The sequence below is a fragment of the Parasteatoda tepidariorum genome, chromosome 7, assembly GCF_982258835.1.
Source record: "Parasteatoda tepidariorum strain Cologne lab strain chromosome 7, Ptep-v5.0, whole genome shotgun sequence".
Taxonomy (NCBI): domain Eukaryota; kingdom Metazoa; phylum Arthropoda; class Arachnida; order Araneae; family Theridiidae; genus Parasteatoda; species Parasteatoda tepidariorum.
The window spans coordinates 87,314,726-87,338,066 of NC_141761.1; the positions used below are offsets into that span (position 1 = coordinate 87,314,726).

General features: G+C 27.0%; 1 protein-coding gene across 1 annotated transcript in view; it reads left to right on the top strand.

Annotated features, from left to right (window-relative positions):
- Positions 1-273: 273 nt before the first annotated feature.
- The window catches only part of LOC107439674 (myosin light chain kinase, smooth muscle), an 84,765-nt gene continuing 61,697 nt past the window's right edge, over positions 274-23,341 (top strand). Inside the window, 3 exon segments of the mRNA XM_087168872.1 lie at positions 274-312; positions 15,720-15,825; positions 17,236-17,274. Coding sequence (XP_087024998.1) covers positions 17,246-17,274 — 29 coding nt within the window. The 5' untranslated portion in view covers positions 274-312; positions 15,720-15,825; positions 17,236-17,245.

The following is a 23,341-nucleotide window of genomic DNA, read 5'->3' on the forward strand; positions in this document are numbered from 1 at the left end:
TCTGCATTATTTTCAAGTTGATTGCGTTTATAATTCTAATCATCAGTCACTAACACATTTCTATTTATTTATTTTTTCTCAGAGCTGTTTTGCTTAAAATGTGCTGAGATATCAAAACACGGTATTTTCTTTACCTGTGGATGGAGAAAGAGAGGCAGTTGTGAGGAGTTATTACAGGTGCCATCCTCTGAGGAGGGAGTGTTGGGGGAGCAGCAGGTATTAAGATGACGTAATGTGTTGACCCGATTCGTAGCACCCAAGTCCGGCTCCAGTCTCCGAGAGACAGATCGAAACTGTTGCTCACTCATGACAGTAAGTAGAATCAGTCTCATATGAATAAATCATAGTTGGTTGATACTTACTTTTCTCTTCTGTTTAGTCTAATGAACTTCTTTATGTTGTTATTTATTTGTTAGTATATATTTATTGTCTTTTATTTCATCGGTTTTGAGTAATTTAATTAATGGGTGTTCTAGTTTCAAAGTTGAGCAGCACTAGTTTTTGTATTTTAGAATTTATTATTCTAACTTTGATAAAAAAAAAAATGCAATTTTAAGAAAATTTGATTGCACGAGAAATTATTATGCTTATGGGATGGGATTTATTCAACATGAAAATAAATATTCATTTAATTAAATTACACCCCCAATTCGGGTTACTCTCACCATATATTCAATTACAAAGCAAATATATTCATCGTATAAATATTTATTGTACTTCTAGAACGTAGCAGTTATTAATTATTATATTTAAAAGTATATAAATAAACATGATCGTTCTTTCACATTAAATTCATAATGCATGGGACTTAAATTACTTAGTTTGAAATAAGGTAAATTACATTAAATTTTGTTTGGATATAAGTTTGAATCTTACTAACTTTGGAAAAAAAAGTGTATTCTTGTAAAACATAAAACAAAAGACGAAAATTATTTTCCTACGGTTAATTTTATTCGACTTAAAAATGAGTTTTTCAACATTTAAGAAAATGATGATGCACACAAGAAAAATAGTACCATCTGAGTATTGCATATTAAATTATCTGCTATAAATTTGATACTTTACATTATAAAGTGAATACATTCCTCATAAAATGCATGCACTGAATTATAAGGTTTTAATATCAATAACAACTTTTTTACTAGTTTTACGGATCAAATAGTATATAAATGTAGCTATTTCATTCATATCGAGTTTAAAAAGCAATTTATTAAATTTGAACTTTGAATTTTATGCTACAGGTTATGTATCTAATTTGTAGTGCAAAATATTCTAATTATCCTTTCATGAGACGAATGTATCTTTCTAAAAAGTAATTTTATTTAAACGGAACAATTCCTTTTTCTTTTGAAATATAGAATAAAAAATATTTTATGTTTTTTATCAATAAAAATACTTTGGTGTAAGTTTTTCAAGTTATTTTAAATTATTTGAAAATAATTTAAAATATTGGAATTGCAGTTAAAAAGCCTTTTTAAAAATATTTCGCTTAGGTCTCTTTATTAAGTATGTTATATAGACAAAGTTTCTTAATGAAATGTTATTTCATTGGAGAGATACCTGTTCAAAAGTAAATGCTAACTCTTATCTCTACTTTTCATACTCTATAAAATTAGAGCAATACAAAGTGAAATTAAATCATAAGTCGTTTTCTTTAAACTTTTCATTGATCTAGTGAACAATGAACATTAATGAATTTTTAAACTTTTTAACTCCGGAAACAAATATCAAGTTGATTGTATTGAGTTAGTACACACAAATAATACGATTTTCAGTTTTCATACAGAATAAATCATGAAACTTACATTTACAATGAAATATTATTCAAATTTTGAGATTTGGTTAATTAATGATATTAATTTTAATGAAATTTTTCAGTATTATAAAAATTCTTAAAATTTGAGGAAGTTTTTTTTATGAAATTTAAAATTTTAAAGTAAATACCGTTTACTTTAATTTACACCATACTCATATATACTCTATCTTAAAACTAGATGAATTAAATAACTTCAAGATTAAAAGGAATAAGAGATTATGCAGATTTAAAGAAAATTAGTTTTACTTAAGTTTCTTTTAAAAGAAAATTATCATTCAAAAATTTATTATTCTTGAAACTTATTATTAAAATTAACTACGCAAAACTAAATGTAACATTATTGATTTTTTTATAAAATGAAGCTCTCAGTGTATTCGGTATCTCGTTTTGAATGATCGTTTAAAAAATTTTTGTCAAAATTTTCCTATGCAAGTTTATTATAAGGTCATGTCCTTAAATTATTATTAAATTTAATAAATTTATTCTAAATTTAATGATGTTTCGTTTTAAATAATTGTCTAAGGGTTTTTATTTTAAAGTATTTACTTTTCACAAAAGTCATTTTATTTATTTCACGAAAAATTTCTATTCATTTCAGAGAAAAAGTATTCAACAAAGTCAGTTAAATTTCTTAAATGTTTAAAAATGTATTTATTTGCTATTCCGAATAATTCTGCATCATTAAACTATATTTTACATTCTATAGAACAATATAAATTTAATAAAGATAGTATATATTTTTATCATTTAGTGTTATCGTTATTATCACTTTATAAATTATTATAAATTCAAGTATAAGAAGAAATATATCCTGTCAAGAATGTCTTATTTAATAATTACTTCATTTAAATTAAGTTTTGCAATGGCTCATCAGATAATTAGATTTATTTAATCAAATCAATTACCCAAAGAAAAGCTTAACACACTTTTGTAAATAATCTTAGTTTTGTTGGTAATAACATAAAATATGAAAAATATAACATACTAGCAACGTATAGTCAATATTTTCTCACATAAGCTAAATTCCTTAGCGAAGCAATTCCCAAGCAATTTCTCGAATTCTTTCTGGAAACTGGCTAATTTAACGTAGAAAGTACTCTCGTAAAATTCTTCGATGTTTACCTTAGAAGTAAAAAAATTGGTTTAGTAAAGCTGGGCAATGAACTGAAAAATTTTCTAAAACTTTCTGTCAGACTGAAGCTATTATTACTTGTGATTAATTACTGGTATGTAAAGCATCAAATTTTACTTGCAACTTAGAATATGCAAATAAAAATTTACTTGTCTTCTTTCCATTTATTTAAACCCGTTTTATGAGGTTTTTGATGTGTTTCCAAGCAAACAGTAAATACATTTTTATCGTTATGGGATATCCGGTTTATGTAGCATCTTATCACACTACAGGAAGAAAATATATTTTTTTTAAGCATTACGATCACATTTATTGACATGTTTTGACTATTGGGTTCTGATCATGTTTTATTTCATTACGAATAGTGGAAATTTTCCAACGTGATTTCATTAATCGTAAATTACAAATGGATTATATGATGTGCCGCGAACTTTATCTGTTTCTATTCAGGTAAAAATGTACTTTTAATCACGAATTATTGTAAGTAATTCATAATTACTGCATGTATTTATGAATTAATTTGTTTACAAACATGTCAATAAGGATAAATTTCGAAGTATACTTAATCACAATTTGTTATAATTTCAGTTATAATTATATTGAGGTTCAGTTTTTAAGGATTGTGATATTTCGTATTATTCGTACATGTAAAAAAATTCCAAATCAAACCATGGTAAAAAGTATTGGCACTCAGGGCGAAGGTACTTTTTATCGTAAAATCAATTTTTACCGGAACATGTTACGGGACGAAAGCTATTATATATAATTTTTACAGTGATAACTACAGTATATGGAGCCGCGATGGCACAGGGGATAGAGCATTTGCCTATCAATGAGGTGAACCGGGTTCGAATCCCAGCAATGGCTGGTCTGTACTAATTCCGCATCCGGCTTGTATTGGCCACATTGCTGACGTAAAATATCCTCAGAGGTAGATGGATCATGAGTTAGAGTCCCCTTGTCGTCAGGCTAACCGCTAGAGGTTTTTGTGGTTTCCCTCTCCATGTAACGCAAATGCGGGTTATTTTCATCAAAAAGTCCTCCAAGAAGGCAAATTTCTCCTAAAAGTCTCCTAATTCTTGATATAGGAGTTCCCTTCAAATTCCCATAAAGTCGCTAGATCACTCTAATTAAATAACTATTACTGAAAAAATATACTGTAGTATAATATTTTACTGTAAAAACGGATTTTATGGTAAAAATTAATATTGCAGTAAAATAGACTTCACGGAAGATGCAACGAAGTGCCGGTATTTTATACCTTAATTTGATCCGGAATTTTTCACAGTGTATAATCATATTTTCACCACTGTAAGGAACGCGTTACTTAATAGTAAAGCAACATGTATCTCAAATAGTCGTATTATTAATTATGAATAATAATGATAGTGATTAACATAAAATCACATAATATTAACATAAATATAATCTAAATAAATAAATTTCATTATGCTAATCATAATTATTGGATATGTCTTTAAAGATTTTATTGCTATTTATTTTAGAAAGGGGTGGTATATCTTATATAGGCTACTTATTTTTCCCGGTCTAAAAGGAACGCATTATTTTGATGAAATAGTTTATAATAAGTGTCAAGCATCATTTTTAATTTAGTGATAATTTATTTAAATAATTCATTTTATCGTTTTGCTACAATATAAGTGTTTCAATATAAACTTTTAAAATGATTCAAAATGATTTAAATTCAAAAAAAATAAATAAATTAAAAGTGAGAATTCGTTTTGTAATATTTGTTTCAATTGTACTCTTTTTTGTTCTATTTTATTGGTAAGAATATATTTTTATATAAAAGAATACGAAACTATTCACATTCCTTTTGATAAATAAAAACAGTTACAACTTTCTAACGTAAATACACTTTATATGGTGTTTGTGCGACTTTCAATTATTTATCATGTAGGTTTATATTTTATTTACCTTCATCAACTGTGTTAGTGATTTTTTTTCTGAAATAGACTAAAAAAACTGAGAAATAATTAATGAGATTTATTTATTAGTTATTTGCATTCATGATATATCAATAGATAGTTAGGATATATCTATTAGATTGCATCAACTAAATTAATTATAAAGTTTGGCTCTCATTTACCACAATATTAGGGTTGACAAATGTTAAAAAGGAAGAATGAGTTCTCTAGTACAAAGTTTTCAATGCTTTTTGTCGTTTGCTCCTCTTTTACCATTACTATAAGATAGTCCCCCCTAATTCTATATCAGTACATATACATAAGCAATTATTTAAATTTCAGATATATTTTAAGCGTTTTAATGATTAGAAAACTAAAATTATGTAGTTTGAATTGGGTAGTTTTTTATATTAATAATATGAAATCAAATACATTAGTAAGATAAAATACACGATAAGAAGTTAAAATAAACTAATCGAGTCTTGGAGGAAAGCACCAAATGAAACAGTTCGACTCTACAGTATTCACAGGAAAAATGTTAATGTATTTCGCAAATTTAATAGTTATTTTAAAATAATTGATTGCTATTTGAATTCATTAAAAGCTAAAAAAAACAACAACAACATTACTCTTAAAAATCAGATACCACATTGTTTTGGAAATGATTAAGTTCGCAATAATTTCCTTCCGTCAATTTTTCGAAAACTTTTATTTTCACCTTATTGTTTTTGAAATATTTTTTTCCAACACAATTGTTTTCTAAGCATTTTTTTAGAATAATCTGTAATTCTTATCTTATCTATCTATCTATCTATCTATCTATCTATCTATCTATCTATCTATCTATCTATCTATCTATATATATATATATAGATAGATAGATAGATAGATAGCAAATATACTTAAATCCCTTTCAACTGCTCTCATCTTCAATTTTTTAGAGCTTTTTTTCTGTTTTTTTTTCTGAATGTTTTGTTAAAAAGGTGTACGCGTAATGCACGTAAATTTACAAGTACAAGAACATTTACATTAGCATGATTACACACTACAGATAATCGTTTTTTTCTAGAAATTGTATATATATCATTATTTTCATGATAACAACATTTCAAATTTTTATCTCAAAGGAAATCATCTTTGCAAGCTTAAATATTTTTAATGACGCATTCTTTTCTAAAGAATAATGAGGTTGTAAACCCCATCCTATTATCTAAAAAATGCATCAAATATTGAATATTTGTTTTAAGTAATAATTATTTCACCCAGTTCACGTGGGTTTTCGATATAATCATTTCAGTCATTTACATAATTTCAAATAAATGACTGATTATACTAATTATCTTATTATGGTCACATAAAAGACATTAAAATGAACGATTAGAAATTTTTTAATTAGGCAAATGATAGGTTTTTTTTTCAAGATGCAATTATTTCATTTAGAATAATTCCTAAAAATTTTTCTAATTGGAATAATTGGTGGGTAAAACTGATTAAAAACTGCTTTGGAAATGTAATCGCTTCTTAAGATTAAAAATATAAAATAAATTTTTGGTAATGATTTATTGACGAGGATACGATTTTTTCGTAATGAAACCACCAAAAATGTCACCTCATAATAGTCAAAAGAGGGAAAATAGATTTTTTAGATGTTGATAACATTGTACCTAAGTTCAAAATATTTATTATATAAAATAGTAATAAAAACTTATAGTAGTAAAGAATTAAAATTTTAAGCCGACAATTTGAAGTAAAATTTAATAGAGTGAGAGAAATTTTCATAATCTCAACTTCAAGTTTAAGGGTAATTGACTCTAGGAAAATGAAATTTTTGCTAATGTGTGAAAAAAAACGTGAAAAAGCTTTAGATACGTGCTTGATTGCTACTGTGATTCGAATTCAAGCTGAAAGCGCGAGTACAGTTGTAACATCAACTAAACAAACTAAGTAATTATAATACTAAATTTCAAGACAAGCTAAATTTAATGAAAGATCATATGTAAGTAGTTATCAAACAATTTACACTGATTTCTGAATGCTTAATACCAAATTTCACAGTTATAAAAAAACAATTTCCGAGTGATTCCCAATTATCTACGTGCATATAAGTTAACTTAATTATTTTGTTTGTAATATGATATTTAATTTCGAAGATTAGTTTTTATCTTTTGTTTCAATTTGATACCTTAGTATCTTAACGAATTGATTATTTTCCACTCATTTTTTAAAATGTTAAAAATGCTTATTAATTTGAGAAATTCGCAACATCAATATAATAATTAGTTAATATAAATTATATTTTATAAGGTAGGTAGGTATTTTATTTACGTCGCACTAGAGCTGCACAATTGGATATTGGCTACGATCTGTTTATTAAATAGTGATTATATCTTATTAACAGAATGCCTATAAAATTTATAAGCAATGCAGTTAATATGTAAATATTTTTTAAAAATTTCAGTTCATGACATAAGCGCATAATTATTTTTATGTAACAAATTTGATCCTAAGAATAGAAAAAAACTTTTCTTTGTTTATTTTTAAAAAGCTAATTTTTGTTTTGTTCACTCATAGCAAACAAATTAATTTTGAAAATGTATGTAACGTACATTATAGTTGAAAGAAGAACAGTGTTTTTCATATTAAGTTTCATTTCCTGTTATTAGTCACTTTTGATGGCATGAAAATTATATTCCTGCGAATACATTTTTTTTGTCCCAACCTAGGAGTCAAGTTCTTTTTTAAAGCTAAATATTATATTTGATCGTGCATCCTAGTTCAGCAGTGTTAAACACACTGTTAATAAATTTTTTTACAAAGGAAAGATTACGCAACATTTCTTATGTTAACTGTTTAAATTGAAAGGAAGGATAATTTTAAATTTATTTATCAAATATTAAAAATGAGGCACATGAGGCGTTCTTAAGTATGAAGGCCAAATTGTTGGTACACTGTAGAATATAACTGTAAATTGTATGGAATAAACTTATTTTTTACAAAAAAAAAAAAAAAAAAAAAAACTGTTTAAAAATAAATAAAGATTTTTCAGATTTCAATGATTATTTGTACATTGCAAAAAATTCTCGTTCTTTTTTTTTGCAGACTTTTTTCATGCTGTTTTTCAAGAAACAGTTTTTCTCTGTTGCTTATCCTAATCATAAACGGATTAAAACAGTCAATTCAAATTCTAGTTTTTGCCTTGCAGTTTTGCTTACTGTATGATAATTTTACCCTTCTTCAAATCATTTTACAATTGTTTTCTATACTTACTCATAATTTTCAGCAATTATTATATGGTTTTGAACGCATCGCATTTATAAAATTGTGATTCGACTTCATTGGCAACTCTATCTGATTATTACTTGTCTGATGTAATTTTCCGATAAGTTAAACTGCTAGAGATTTTTATAAGGGTAGGCCATTACAGTTTTAAAGGTTTTTACATTTAAATACGATTAGGAATATGTTAATCATAAAAAGAACATCAAAATACTTTAAATTAACATTATGTTAAAACATTAAAAATGCAAGCGGGTGAAAAAAAAGCAGTATTGAAAACAATCTATTTCAAGAAGTTCTAAAATTATCATCTGTTTTTTTTAATTTGATCTGGGCTTTTATTAATACCTGTGATAGCCCGATTTCGTAACGATTCTTACAAAATACAAAAACAATGCTTACAAAATGCGGATATGAAAAACCTAGAACACCCATTTTCCCAATGGGTAATAAATACAAATTAATATATTTTATTTTAGCTTCTTCATCGAGTGTATAAATTACTTTAATATAACACTTATTTATAAGAGCAAATATTAAGGTTTTATTTTCTTAGCTTAAATTAGGACAGAATGTGTTTCCTGAATGCAGCAACACATATTTTGAATTTTAAATCGGACTCCTTAAAATCTCGTTGTACCTCGTGACAAATTTTTCATGGCGCCTCCATCGGTATTTTAAATATAATGATTAGTAAAAAATGAGTTCAGCTAAACCTAACCACAAAATTCCTATTTTTTTTCTAAATATTAAAATGTAAATAAATCAAACGACTGAAATAAATCACAATATATTGCAAGTTTTCTTCCTCATTGCGTAATTTTAAGTAATTTTGCCATTTTTATTTAATATTTTTTTCATTTTTGTATATCGTAAATTTCTCAGCACTTGAAACTTCATGGTTTACTCTATGTTCACTTTTTCTTTAGTTTACATTATTTTTGTAGGCGGGGAAGAATTTTTTTCTATGAAGGTTTTCTTCTCTTAAACTCTTCGTTTCGCATACTTAAGAAAAGAAATTCGCTGACTTAATAGTAAATAATACACTTAGAATCACGTTGGTTTACCCCAAGGAAACAGTGATGTAAAATACAAAGGAATCTAGCCATACTTAATTCCCCCTTGTTATTTTTGAATCCTGGATTAAAGTTTATTCTGGACAATTGTATTATAAAAATGAACCCCCTACTGAGCAAGGCTTAAACATTTTGAAAGAGATTAATAAATAAAAATCGAAATAGGAGAAGAGTATACGTTTTCTCAAGGCGAAAATGTTAATTTTTTCCATTAGAAGCGATCCAAAAAGTTGCTTAAGCTCTCTTTGGGTGTGTTCTAATATTCTGTTTTGCCTGCTTGAAAAAAAAATGCCACCTATAGTTTTATGTTTGTTTAATAGATTAAGAGCATAATTTACGGTCATTTCGGATGGTTAGATTTTCCATAAAAACTGGTTTGAGATGCAAAATTTATGAAAATAAAGGGGAAAAAACTAACTTGTGATTGCGTGCTTACCACAATTGATTTCTTCACGCATTAACTAAATATGAGTTACATGTTTTTGCAATTTGAAGTGTTACTTGTAATTCTAACCTCATTATTTGAAGACGCGAGGCATACAAAAATTGCCATAAAATCATTGATTGCGCATGGAATATTGAAATATGTCAATATTTATGTAATTTATCTAGCCAAGGGCATACTGATGAAAGCAATCTTTTATTGAGTCATTTCTAATTATCATTTGAGTTGAGGAGAGAAATGTAAACAATTGTCATGGATAGTTAAAAAATATAAACAAAGAAAACTCTTAACTTAATCAATTGTACTTTTAAGTAGTAGAAATGGTTACTGTTTAAAATTATGGTAGAATTATCACTGGTAGAAATTATGTTGATAGATATTTATGCATGGAATTCGAATTTTTTGTAATATATTACGTTGATTGGAGTAGAGTATATTGCTATTAATGAGGGCTAAATTGTTGTAATAAGAACTATAATTTTGCAAACGTTACCATATGAATGGAAACCGTTACCGTCTGAAAGGTTTAAATTCCGTGTATATTTTGATTTTATTAACCAGAATAATGGTTGAGTGGTATTTTTACCGGAATTTTTTTTCTCCACGTATATAACGCAAAAAATACTATTCAAAAACTCAAATAACTATTTTGGTACTTGTGAAAAATAACATATAAATAATAGAATGTCATAAATGATAAAAATTAACTTTTTTTCCTGTAAAATCCATATTTTAATTAAATTTATTGAAATTAATAATGAAAAAATGCATTTTAAGATAATTTGAAACATTTATAATAATAATTTTTTTGAAGAAATTATTATTATAAATATTTCAGATTAATATCTGACTGAAAAAGTTTGTACCAAAAATACCCATATAAATTGTTTGAATGCTTATGAATAAAATTAAGAAGAAAAAAAATAAAATTAAAAAAAAAATACCTAAATGTATATGAATTATAGTTCTTATTCAAATGTTTATGACTGAATGTAAAAACCGAAATTCGAAAATTTTATGCATCGAAAAAATACATACACAAGTTATTGTAGCCATTTGAATCTTTATGACTAATATTAGGAAAGAAACTGAAATTTAGTATTCAGAAAACTGTCTCTTTCTCCCTGATAATGGTTGTCCTATTTTTTGAAGACGCATGGAAATTGGTATTGAAATTTCGCCCTTTCTCGCCATATTCGGTCTTGGGGAGAAATTATAATCACAATAGGCTAGTCGGTCAAGTTCACTAATACGAAATTTGCATCATATGAAAGATGTATTTCTAAGAGCTAGTTTTTGATCTAGAGGGTGTGGATTGGAGAATAAAAATTGTAAAGCTTTTATTTCAGTTGTTATTATTTTTTCTTTCTTTTTAAGTAAGTGCATTTTAAAAGGTGATTGATTGGTAAGAGTTAATATATTCCTTAGAGAGGAATTGTAAATGAAATATGTTTTTCATTTGTAATGGCTAATACTTTACACATCTTAAAAATCAGTTTTTTGTTGTTGGATTTCCATATTATAAAAATATTTAAAATTGTCTTTGGTTGATAAAAATGGTTTTTATTTTTCGAAAGCGTTAAGGATGATTACATTCCCAAGTATGAATCATACCATTTTGTTTTGTTTATTTAAAAAAGTTTCAGCCTAATTTGATTTTCTAGAACACAGCATAGCTGCATTTAATTTTACGGTTTATATGTCTCATTTCAAATTTTAAAAAGAGATTTTTTTTTTAAATTTTAATTTTGAGTCAAAATAAAAAATTTTATTTCCAGATCTGGTCTTTTTTTGTACTATATCTAATAATAATTTTAATTTATGATATTCTTGGTTTTAAGAGTTCATTTAATAGGTAGAAAAATGAAAAAATATTAATGCATAATTTAAATAATTTTAATTAAATAATATGCATAATATTGATATATTGAAATATAAAAAATTATTTAAATAATATGCATAATTTAAATAATTTTTGCTTGAGTGACCGTTCTTCTCACTATTAAATTTTAACTATCCAGAGTAGTAAGATCTATTAGTTTTTCTTTTATGGAGTCATTTAGTTTTTCAATAAACAACTTTACTATGCTATTAAAATCCTTTTTTCAACATTTAGCGTCGAACTAAAGCTTATGAATGTATGCATTTTTTTCGATTGTAGAAGCATAATTTTTAACGGAATATCCATTTCATTTGTAAAAATAACGGTACTATATCAATTTTTACATTCCATTTTTTATCGGTATTCCAAGAATATTAGAAATGAATCAATGGATTTTACGAACGAATTTTTAATTTTAATATTTTTGTAAAATATTTTTATAAAATATTTTTGTTTAATTTTTCGTTCATATAATTTTATTTAATTTTGTTTGTATAATTTTTGTTTATTTATATGGATGTTTTGTTTTACTCTTTCTCTGGCTATTTGACTTTGACAATAATAAATGCGTTTAATTTTTTAGTTAATTCTTGGTTTAACCTATGTTGTGGGTGGTAAAGAAATTGAAAATTAATCTTTTTATATTAATATCGAAATAAATTATGATAAACAATATTGACTTTTGAATTTCTTATCTAAATTAGCTTTTTAATCGTGAAAAATATGAATCATGACTAAAAATGTCTTAAATCATTCAAAAACATTTGTTATGCATAATTTTGCTGTCTTATAAAATTAAAAAATAATAATATAACAATATCTTGTCGTTGTTATTATTAATGTAGAAAACTGGCATTAATAAAAGCGTTCTACAAATATTACTCTATCCCCAAAAGTACTTTATTTTTAAATTAATTTTTGATTTGTTTAGGGATCGTTAAGAGATATTGACTTTAAAAAATATAATTTCACCCAAAATCGACTTGTAAAGTGAAAAGTTATGAATTCTTATTTATATTTTGTTTCGTAAAAAAAAATGAGAGAGATTTAAACGTATTCTCGTTTATAAAAAGCTTTAAACTGCTTTAAGAAATTCGAGCTAGGTGCTCCAAATATGGCCTCAAAAGGCGTAAGGTTAAAGCCACTACTCGTAAATTACGCCTCGCCAAGGTCAGCGATGTTCAATAAGGCGTCTTAGTTGATCATACTGCTTTAGTTGTCTATATAAATGAATACTTTTTTTTATATGTTAGATAATAACATTTATTCTTTTATCGTACTTCTAGAATTTTTTTACATTTCAAAAAAAAAAAAAAAAAAAAAAAAAAAATTGAAACGAGAAAAATTTCGTACGTTCAAATTAAAACTTATTGTACCTCGATTGCATTGTACCTCGTACTATTGTATTTCGATCCATAGCAGGGCCATCTTAATAGCATGCAGAGACTCCCGGCACAAAAATGTTTTAAACCCCTATAACATACCATAAAGTTCAAAAACGAACTAAAAACTTCACATACATAAAATAAATCATTTTTAAGATATGATTTCAACAAATTTGAACTATAATTTGATTACCCCAAAGACTCAAGTAAAATATTTTAAAACTATGCATAATTTAAAAAAAATTGAGTTGCTAACCAGTTGTAATCCACACATAATAAAATAATTTTCAAAATCATGGAAGTTAATAAAGATTTTGAAACGAGAACAATTTCGTATGTTCAAATTAAAATTTATTGTACCTCGATTGTATTGTGCCTCGTACTATTGTATTTCGATCCATAGCAGGGCCATCTTAATAGCATGCAGGGACTCCCGGCACAAAAATGTTTTACACCCCTATAACATACCATAAAGTTCAAAAACGAACTAAAAACTTCACATACATAAAATAAATCATTTTTAAGATATGATTTCAGCAAATTTGAACTATAATTTGATTACCCCAAAGACTCAAGTAAAATATTTTAAAACTATGTATAATTTAAAAAAAAAATTGAGTTGCTAACCAGTTGTAATCCACACATAATAAAATAATTTTCAAAATCATGGAAGTTAATAAAAATAATTAAATTAAATTGAATAAACATAAAGGTATAAGTTAAAGGTTGTATGTAGTCCATAAAGGTAAAGGTTGTATGTAGTCCAACTTCGTCAAAACTAGAGAATTAGAACTGTGTAATTATATCTTAATTATAAAACTTTTGCATGTTACACTAGGTATTATTCCAAACTGTCTTACTAGTAATAGCTCATTATTTCATCGGTAGTACGCCGAAAAAAATCGGTAGTACGCCGTATGCACTGATTGAAATTAAAATGTTTCCATTTTTTATGACTTAGATTAATCATGGGAAAAGCTCCGAAATCGCTCACCGAGAAAAAAAAAGTATGGATAAAACTATCAGAGTATTGCAAAATTTACCATGTTTCTTTGTTTATGAACGCCAAAAAGCTTGGTAATTTCTACCGAGGCACTTTGGTATTGAATTGCACTTTGGTAAAATTAACAATAAAATAGGATTTTAAAAATATGTTACACAATTTGGTAATTTTTTCACAATACCTTAGAGTATGACATAAAAAGTATTTATTCGGATATAATACTTTTCAGTTTTTTCACTAAATGTGTCGTAATAAGATCTATAGTTTCAAAAACCGGAATTTCTGGTAAAGAGTTACAAATTGAACGAAAAAATTTCCAAATGAATTGTATAAACACGTTATAATTTAGTTTTATGAACCAAAATTAGTTTTTTTTTTTACCCTGTAAAGTTATTACCATAGAATACGGTATTTTAACTATAATTTCTTTCTCTGTGTATGATTATAAGGCTGCCTCAGTTGGAGATGAACTTAAAAATATTTCCTTGGACATTTTTATTCTGCGTTAAGTTTTCATTTCTTATTGAACTTTTAATCAAATTACTTTCCAATAACTTCTATGATTGCGTGAAATGTTTGAAAATTATGCATTCTTCGCAAAGTTTGTATTTTCAATGACACAATTTTCCTTTTCAGCAATAAATAGTTCTTTTCAATTTAATTCTTCTTCCTTTTTTCTAATAAGAATTATAATGTAATTTTCTCTACATCCAACATTTGTGATCCAACAGATTTAACGTGCATCAGTCACCATTTACTACACGGGGATCCTTGGCGGGCAAGGTTTGAACTCACGACTTTTTGGACATGGGTCACACGCTTCACCAACCGGGCTAATATAACCTGAAAAGAGGCAGACATTTTTGATAAATTACTATTTAAGAGGAATATAATAAGATGAAGGAGTTAAGATAATTCAAATTGAAAAAAATCATTATTATGACTCTCATTTAAATTGTTAAACATGTTGATTAGCGGGAAATAATTATTTCTCAATGTTTTATTAAAATTTATTATTATTTTTGAAGCTCCTGTTTAAAATAATTCTTTTAAATTTATATTATACGTCCATTTAGCGTCAAAAAATGTTATTGTTTCTGAAAATTGTCAAAGGCACAGAGAATAACTTACAAAAAAGAACTTTCTTATCAAACTCTTTTTTAAATCTGATCTTATTATAGTTAGTGACTCCAAACTATTTTAATCGGAATATGGTATAAAATAAAACCGGAAAATCGAACTATAAAAACGTATACTATCAACTAACATATGATTAAATAGTCTTAGATACTTTCTTAGATCAACAGACATAAAGAGAGATACAAAACTATCATTGTAAGAACTATTATACGCTCAGTGCTGACCAGTTCATCTGAAACCTGGCTTTAGCCAAACAAAGAAGCCGTTTAGATGCAACTAGTCCTAAACATAAGATTTTTAAACATAAGCCACGGCTGTTGAACCAGAAGATTAATAAAACCTCTATGACTGAACTCTATTAAATCGAATTTCAAAACCATTAGGGGAAACCATTGAATTGGTTGATCTGAAACATGTATAATTATTTTGGAGAAGACCAGCGCTCACCCGGGGCTGTACAGCAAATGATGATGATGGTAGTATAAATTCAAAGTTAAAATATGTTACCACACAAAAATGACATTTGAAGCTAAGGGAATAGTTTTAACAAGAGATCACTTATTAACATTAACAAGAGAAAAATATCAATAGACAGTTTTTTTCATCTCTTGCACATAATAGTTCTTTTCATTTCAGATTGTTTTCTTTAAATCAGTGTAATCAACATGAAATGTGATCATAAATGTGTTTCTGAAATTTGGAAAATATATGGAGTTGAATATCTTGCATAATTATCCATCAAGTAAGCAGCAATACATATCTTTAATATATTATTAATTAATAATTTAATTAATGATGTAATTCATTTAATATAATGAATTAATTTAAGGTTATTTTTTAATGTAATGTCATATTGCTGGTGCTAGTTTAATGAAATATAATCAGTAGGGTTTAACATCATTTATGTAGATCTAAACACCAATCTTAAAATATTTTTTAGACATTAACCCTCAAACGTATGCCTCAATAAGAAGCTTTAAAAACTTAGTTGAAATTAAAGTTAATTATTGTTAATTATTAATATCATTAATTAATTGCAATTATTTAAGTTAGTTATTCTTTAAAATTCTAGAAAGGTTACGATATTGTGAAGAGCCTATACGTTCATACCAATGAAATATTGTCACAGAGTAAAATTATCAAAATCAAAATAGCACTTCGAAGTTTTTTTATCGATATATGCTTCTTTGAAAATTTCAAATTATTTTTCAATACTCAGGAGCATATTAGGTTCATGGTCTGAAGGATAGGGCTTGAGTTTCAGTATTTCTTTATCAAATGACCTTAACTGCATTGATTTTTTTAAAATTTATGAAATGCATTATTTGATCGCATTTTAAAATAATGTGCATCAAAACTTTTTGCATTAGAGGAATGTTTGTTCAACCGTATGTAATAGATATTCATGAAACTGAAGCGTTTTTTTTAAAGCATTGTTATTAAAGTGTTTTCTATTTTTCTTTACTTTTGTCTTGATTTTTTCCTTATACTTATTTCCTTCAACCTAAACAAGTTAAACACTTCAATGAAAAACAGGCAGACCTTTAAATTATAAAAGATAAAATTTTTTTACGAGAACTAACAGTAAACATTTCAGAGTCATTGATAAATGTTACTTCTTGAAAATCATTTCTGGTTCATTTATTTTGAGTATCGCAAATTAATTTTCAAACCATTGCTTTGAGAAATTTGAAATAAATAAATAAAACTATTCTTATTTTAATGTACCATATAATTATGCAAATTTACGAACAAATCTCATTTCATAACAATTACATGCTTTTTATTTGTAACATAGTGCAGCACTGCTTTTTTAAAATGTCCTTTTTTCAACTCTTTTATTTTATTGAACTGCTTTAAAAATGTTTTTGAAACCATTTCTTTGTTATTATAAAAATGACCTTAATATATTTCATCCTAAGTCTCGAATTCCATCTTAATGAATTGTATAGAAATGAACATTAATTTATTCTCCTTCATGATTATGTTTATTATTTTCTTTTGTATGGAATATAAACTTAAAATAGGTTCAAAGAAATTTTTAAAGTAAGCTCAGTTTTGCATCATTTAAAAAAATTATACGGTGTAGGCTAAAGATATTTGAATATATTTTTTAATAAATATAATAAATATGAATATTCATTTATTTTAGGTTAAGAAAAATGTCTTTAATGAAAAGCCCCCGTAGAAGGTAAGATCCTAGTACATTATCTATCTATCTATCTATCTATCTATCTATCTATCTATCTATCTATATATATATATATATATATATATATATATATATATATATATATATATATATATATATATATATGTATATATATATATATATATATATATATATATATATATATATATATATATATATATATATATATATATATATATAAAATCGTTTATGTATATATTTATTATTATATATATATTTATGTAATAATTTAGGCATTGTTGAGTTATCAGTTAAATGTTTATTCAGAATAATTTTGTATTTTTAAGGAAATAAAAACTTAGTTACTAAGTAATAATTTGAATTTATTTTTGAGACTTTCTTCAGCGGCTGTAGAAAATTTAAACACATGAAAACGATGCTATGGTGCCGCATACTGTCATGCCAACTATTAGTGACGAAGCTTGCCTTTCTCAAATAATAACAAATATATATTAAACAACACTCTAGTCATGGCTCGAGAGGTGCGTGAGGAAGTTGTACAGTACTTAGTGGAGCATTGGGATAAGGTTTCCATCTTATCTCACAGCAGAGATGGAAAATTTTTTAATGCTTCCGCAAATGATGCTAAAATGTCCTGAACTCATACTTACTGTTTGTATGATTTAATAGCTAGACAGTTAAAATTAAGGGCAACAGCTAGACAGTTAAAATTAAGGGCAACAGCTAGACAGTTAAAATTAATATACTTTGTTTAAAACTAATTAAAGTGTTACGATTGGAGGAGGGGTTGAAGAATTTGAATATTCTTTCTCGTCTACTTCTTTTACTTAGTTTATTATTTGTTTATGTATTTGATTGTAACCATGATATATTTTTGTTCTGTGTACCTGACAACTTCGATGCCTAATAAGTTTGTTTATGTTCTACATTTCTTCCTGTCTACTTCTGCATTAAGTCTTTTCGCAAATTTGTAATGAAATAATTGAATTTTCTTTTCAAAAAAACTTTGTCAAAGGCTGTCTTACTTAAGATAATTGGTACTTGATGGACTTGGCTTTCTCAAAATAGAATGGAAAGAACAGTTGCTAACGTAAGCAAACGCTACGTTTCAACAGCCAATCAGGATCGAGATACTCACACTACGTCCCATAGTTGATAATACTGAGGAACAAGTATTTTTTGCTTGTTTTTATTTTTTGTTTTGGACGGATCTCAGGTTTTTTCTCGTCGCTGATTTCAAATATGCAATCAGTTTCTCTCTAAAAGTTCTAGTATTTATGCAATTTAATAATATACTTCTCACTAGGACTTTTTTATATTATAGGGTAAACTAACCAGTGAAAGAACACTTAAGCTTCACTTGCCTTTTAAAAAATCATATTAATTTCAAAATTCGTAATTTCAGTTAAATGACAGTGTCAACATATTTGTTACTAATTGCAAATTATGTAAAAAAAATTGTAGAGAACTTACATAATATTGTTTTAAAGTTTTGGAGGTTCAAATAACAAGTAGTAAGAAGACCAAGTGAAGGAACAGCTATTACCAGTGAATGAACACCCAGTAAAGGAACACTTAATTTTGGTTATTTTTTAATGCTCTTTACGAATTTATAAGCCATACAAATATTTAAAAACAAGCCTATTCTTGAAATTGTAACATATAAATACTTGAAAAATGTTAACTTTTTTTGGCACTCATGAATTGAAAATTAAAGTGTCAACATATTAACACATACTGTTCACTGGGAAATCTATGACCAGTAAAGGAACATGCCTGTTCCCTCACTGGTAAGAAGTTGTTTTTCGTATTTTTAACATACCTTTGATGCGGAACATCACTAAAGGTACAAGAAAATTAAAGTTTATCTTTTATTTTCATTAACTTAGAAAAAAGCCTAGTAAAGGAACACTTGTTTCTTCACTAGTTTTTCATCGTTTGGTGATCCAGTGAATAAACACTCCCTCATCTCAGTTCTTTATTATGTGCTATGATACTTAAAAAAAAAAACGTAACTTCAATAACTATATTTTGAATTATCTTTTTCACAGTGAGAAAAATAAAACTATTACAGGCAATTAATTCCACTTCAAGCATATAAATACAAACACTCACCTTATAATTTTTTCAAAGAAACAAGGTGTTGCAGAGATAATAACAAATTCAAAAATTTTTCCAGAGAAGTCTATTTGACCAGGTAATCCGAAACATTGCTAGATGACTTCCTATTGTTTGGCAGTAAGCTTTTGTTACCATTCAATCTAAAGAAAAACTTTCAAATTCTTATTTTTAATCAATATATATGAAATGTTCCTTCACTGGGTAGTGTTCCTTCACTGGTTGGTTTACCCTATTTGAATGAACACTTAGGCTCCCTAATTCTCAGCAACGAAGGCAGTGGTAGGAGGATGGCAAAAATACATTTTTGCTTATACGTGTTAGGGTAAGGTTATATGCTTTCGTCTTAAGTGTTATTTTAAAAGAAGCAGACAAATGTATTTGTATGCATCTAAGCCAATGCGTTCTTTATAAACATGAATTAAACTAAACTAAACTATCATTTTGAAAAAAATTTGCATCTGTTGAAACAAAATTAATTTCATATTTGAAATCCCTCACCCGAATCAGAAGTCCAAGTACTTGTATGAATGCACCAAAAACTTTGTTCACCAGAGTATTCTTTACTAATTGTTTAAATTTTTTGGAAGATATTTTTATATATTTTGACGATAATTATTTAGGTCAAAATTTAAGACGTTAGTAATAAAATAATGCAATTAGGGAATATGGCAAATTGCAGTTGCATGGTATACCATTTACAATTAAATAAAATACCATTTTAAATTACATATTATTTTAAAGATATTTGAAACTTATTATTATCATTAGAGAATTTTACTTACTTTCCGAAATTGTTAACTATCAACTTTTTAAGCAAATAAAAACCCTTTTAAATTTTTAAAAACTTGAAATTGCTATTATGCTCTATTTTTAGCTTCTTTTTTTTCTTATCAATAACAGAACATGAGTTTTACTATACTAAATTTTTATTTCATCTTTTCCGAATTAGCTTAGTGAATAACATAGGATTCTTTTATTATTCCTAAGCCATAATTTGATTCACCTTATAAAGGAGAAAAAGAACAGTCTCTTATAAAACTTAAAGAAATATAAATTATTGAATTCGAATTGTTAAATTATTCTTTAAAAATTATAATTAGTGAATTTTAAGGAGATAAATTTTTTTTTTCATGATAAATTGATATGTTTTGGTTGAGTTTTTCAATATTTTATAACTAAATCTGATAGCTGGAATAGCCGAAAATAGAACCTGTAATTTGCTTAGCTGAATTATCCGATAGAGATGTCTAAGCTAACATCAATTCACTCATCTGTCAACTAGAAATTCGTCAATGATCAATCAGTTACAGATGCGACCAATAGGAATAAGTTTCTATTTATAGGATAGGAAAATATTAATCATTCAATAGGAATAGTAAAAAAGAAAATTGATTAAATGATAGTGTATCACTGATTTAGTTCAGACTCTGATTTGAACATGACTATAGATCAGATATAAGAATAGTATAATAAAAAGAGGTTTTTAGTACCTTATTTTTCAAGCACAATAACAAAGACAAAATATCTTTGTTGCACGTAAGGCGAAAAAAATCATGGAGCATCGCTTTTTAAGTCGCATTACTTTTAGTATATATTAAACTAGGCGTCTATGACAAAATGCTGCCTGTCGCTCGTCAACCCCCGAGCAGCTTCCCCAGCTCTTTTTTGATAGCTTCACGACCGGTGTAACGACCTCAGCAAATACTAAAACATGGAATTTTTGTATATCCGCTTAAGCAACATGTTGGTACAAAGACCAAAACTATTTCTCATTATATGCATATGTATGTATGTATCTTGTCTTTCTTTATTTTTGTTTTATGTCTAGTTTATGACGGAAAATTTGATTAGCGTTAAATTCCAATTGGCGATAAATTTTATTTGGCGATCAATTATGTTTGGCAATAAATTATATTTGGTGACAAATTCGACTTGATGATCAATTCTATTTGCTGATAAATTGTGCTTGTAGAAGTCAGAAAACGGTTGAGACATTTATTGTCATCATACTCAGAGCTTCAATTGAAATTTGAGCGATTTTCATTGATATCGATTTACGATTGAGCTGCATATCGATTGACGATCCATTCTAGTTATTGATAAATACTACCTGTTAAGAACAGGAAACTATTGAAAATTGTATTGTCATATAAATATAGAGCTTTATATAAAATATAAGCATCTTTTTCATTTGGAAAGTGGTTGAAATTGAGAAAATATATGGATGAATGTTAACAACATATTATAAAAAATGCTCGTTATAGTCTATAACTTTGTTTGAGCTTTTGATTTTGCATGTTACGATTGGTAGATTACGTACTATTGGAAGACTATATGTACTATTGGTAGAATATGCACTGTTCGTAGACTATGTACTATGTAGCTTAGGTATCTGTATGAAGATTACTTGAATTTCAAATGCTTAATAATATCTAAATTTATTAATTATTGTTATCAATAATTTTTAACTGAAATATTTGCTGTAATTCAGATTTGTAAAGTTTCTCGATAACTTTTTTTATATCTTTGAGTTTATGGTAATTGTTTATTGTTATCATTACTATGAATATTAACTCTTTATTTAACTATGCATATTAACAATTTATATTTGTGTGTAACACAGGGTTTCCGCTACGGTAGCTTTTTTCGCAAAATGCGAAAAGACCCCTCAAAAATGCTAAAATTCAACAAAGCATTTTCGCATTTTTGCTAAAGGATTTTACTAAATTCCATTAAAAAAAAAGTTTCCGCGAAAAACCATGACGCTAACATCCATGAAAAAACTTGATCAAACAAGAAGGAGAAAAAATCTAAATATCTTTCGCAAGAAGAACCATGACGCTAGCGTTATGACTGCTGTTGGAGCGGTGGTTGCTGCTCTGTTCAAAAACCAAAATCCGCATTTAATTTCAGTACATTGTGTGGCACATAGGCTAGCATTAGCCGTGAGCCAAGCAGCGTCTGAGAATGTTTACCTGGTAAAGCGTTAGCGTTATGACTGCTGTTGGAGCGGTGGTTGCTGCTCTGTTCAAAAACCAAAATCCGCATTTAATTTCAGTACATTGTGTGGCACATAGGCTAGCATTAGCCGTGAGCCAAGCAGCGTCTGAGAATGTTTACCTGGTAAAGTTTCAGGACATAATAAAAAGAATTCACTCTTATTTTGAATGCTCCCCTGCAAATACCAGGCGATTGAAGAATGTTCAAGATATCCTTGAACAAAAATCAAGGAAATTCATAAAGTTATCAACAACTCGGTGGTTGTCTTTGGGGAATTCAGTTACAGCTCTGGATTGCAACTGGCAAGCTCTTGTTAGTGTTTTAATGGAAGACAAACGTCCTGTTGCTCAAGGGTTGTTAAAAAATATAACTACTTTTTTATTTTTAGCAACCACTGCCATCATGAATGATATCATGTTCAACATTAATAAATTAAGCCTCATATTTCAAAACTCTAATTTAAATTTTGAATATGTTCAATCAAGTGTGAAGGCTTGTATTTCAAGTTTAGAAGAATTAAAAAATGGCACCGGCACTCATTATATGAGTTTTTTAGATGATGTGCCTAAGAAGGAAAGTGAAAAATTTGAGTTTCAGGGCCATATAATTTTAGATGGACTGAAACAGAGGGAAAGATTCCGCAATTTGATGCGCAATTTTTTAAACTGTATCATTGAAAATATTACTGATAGATTGGGAGATTTGGATAAAATCGAAATGTTCAATATATTTATACCTAGCAGGATGCCCCATAGTTCGGAAGAATTACAGCATTATGGTGTAAAGGAAATCCGTTGCATTTTCAATTCGTTTTCGGAATCTCCCAAAAAAGATTTTCAGTTTACAGAAACTGAATTACTTTGTGAATGGGGATTATTTAAACACATCTTAATGCAACGATGTAAAAACATGTCATTTAATGAATTACTTTTATTTTTATATACCAATGATGTGTCTGAACAGT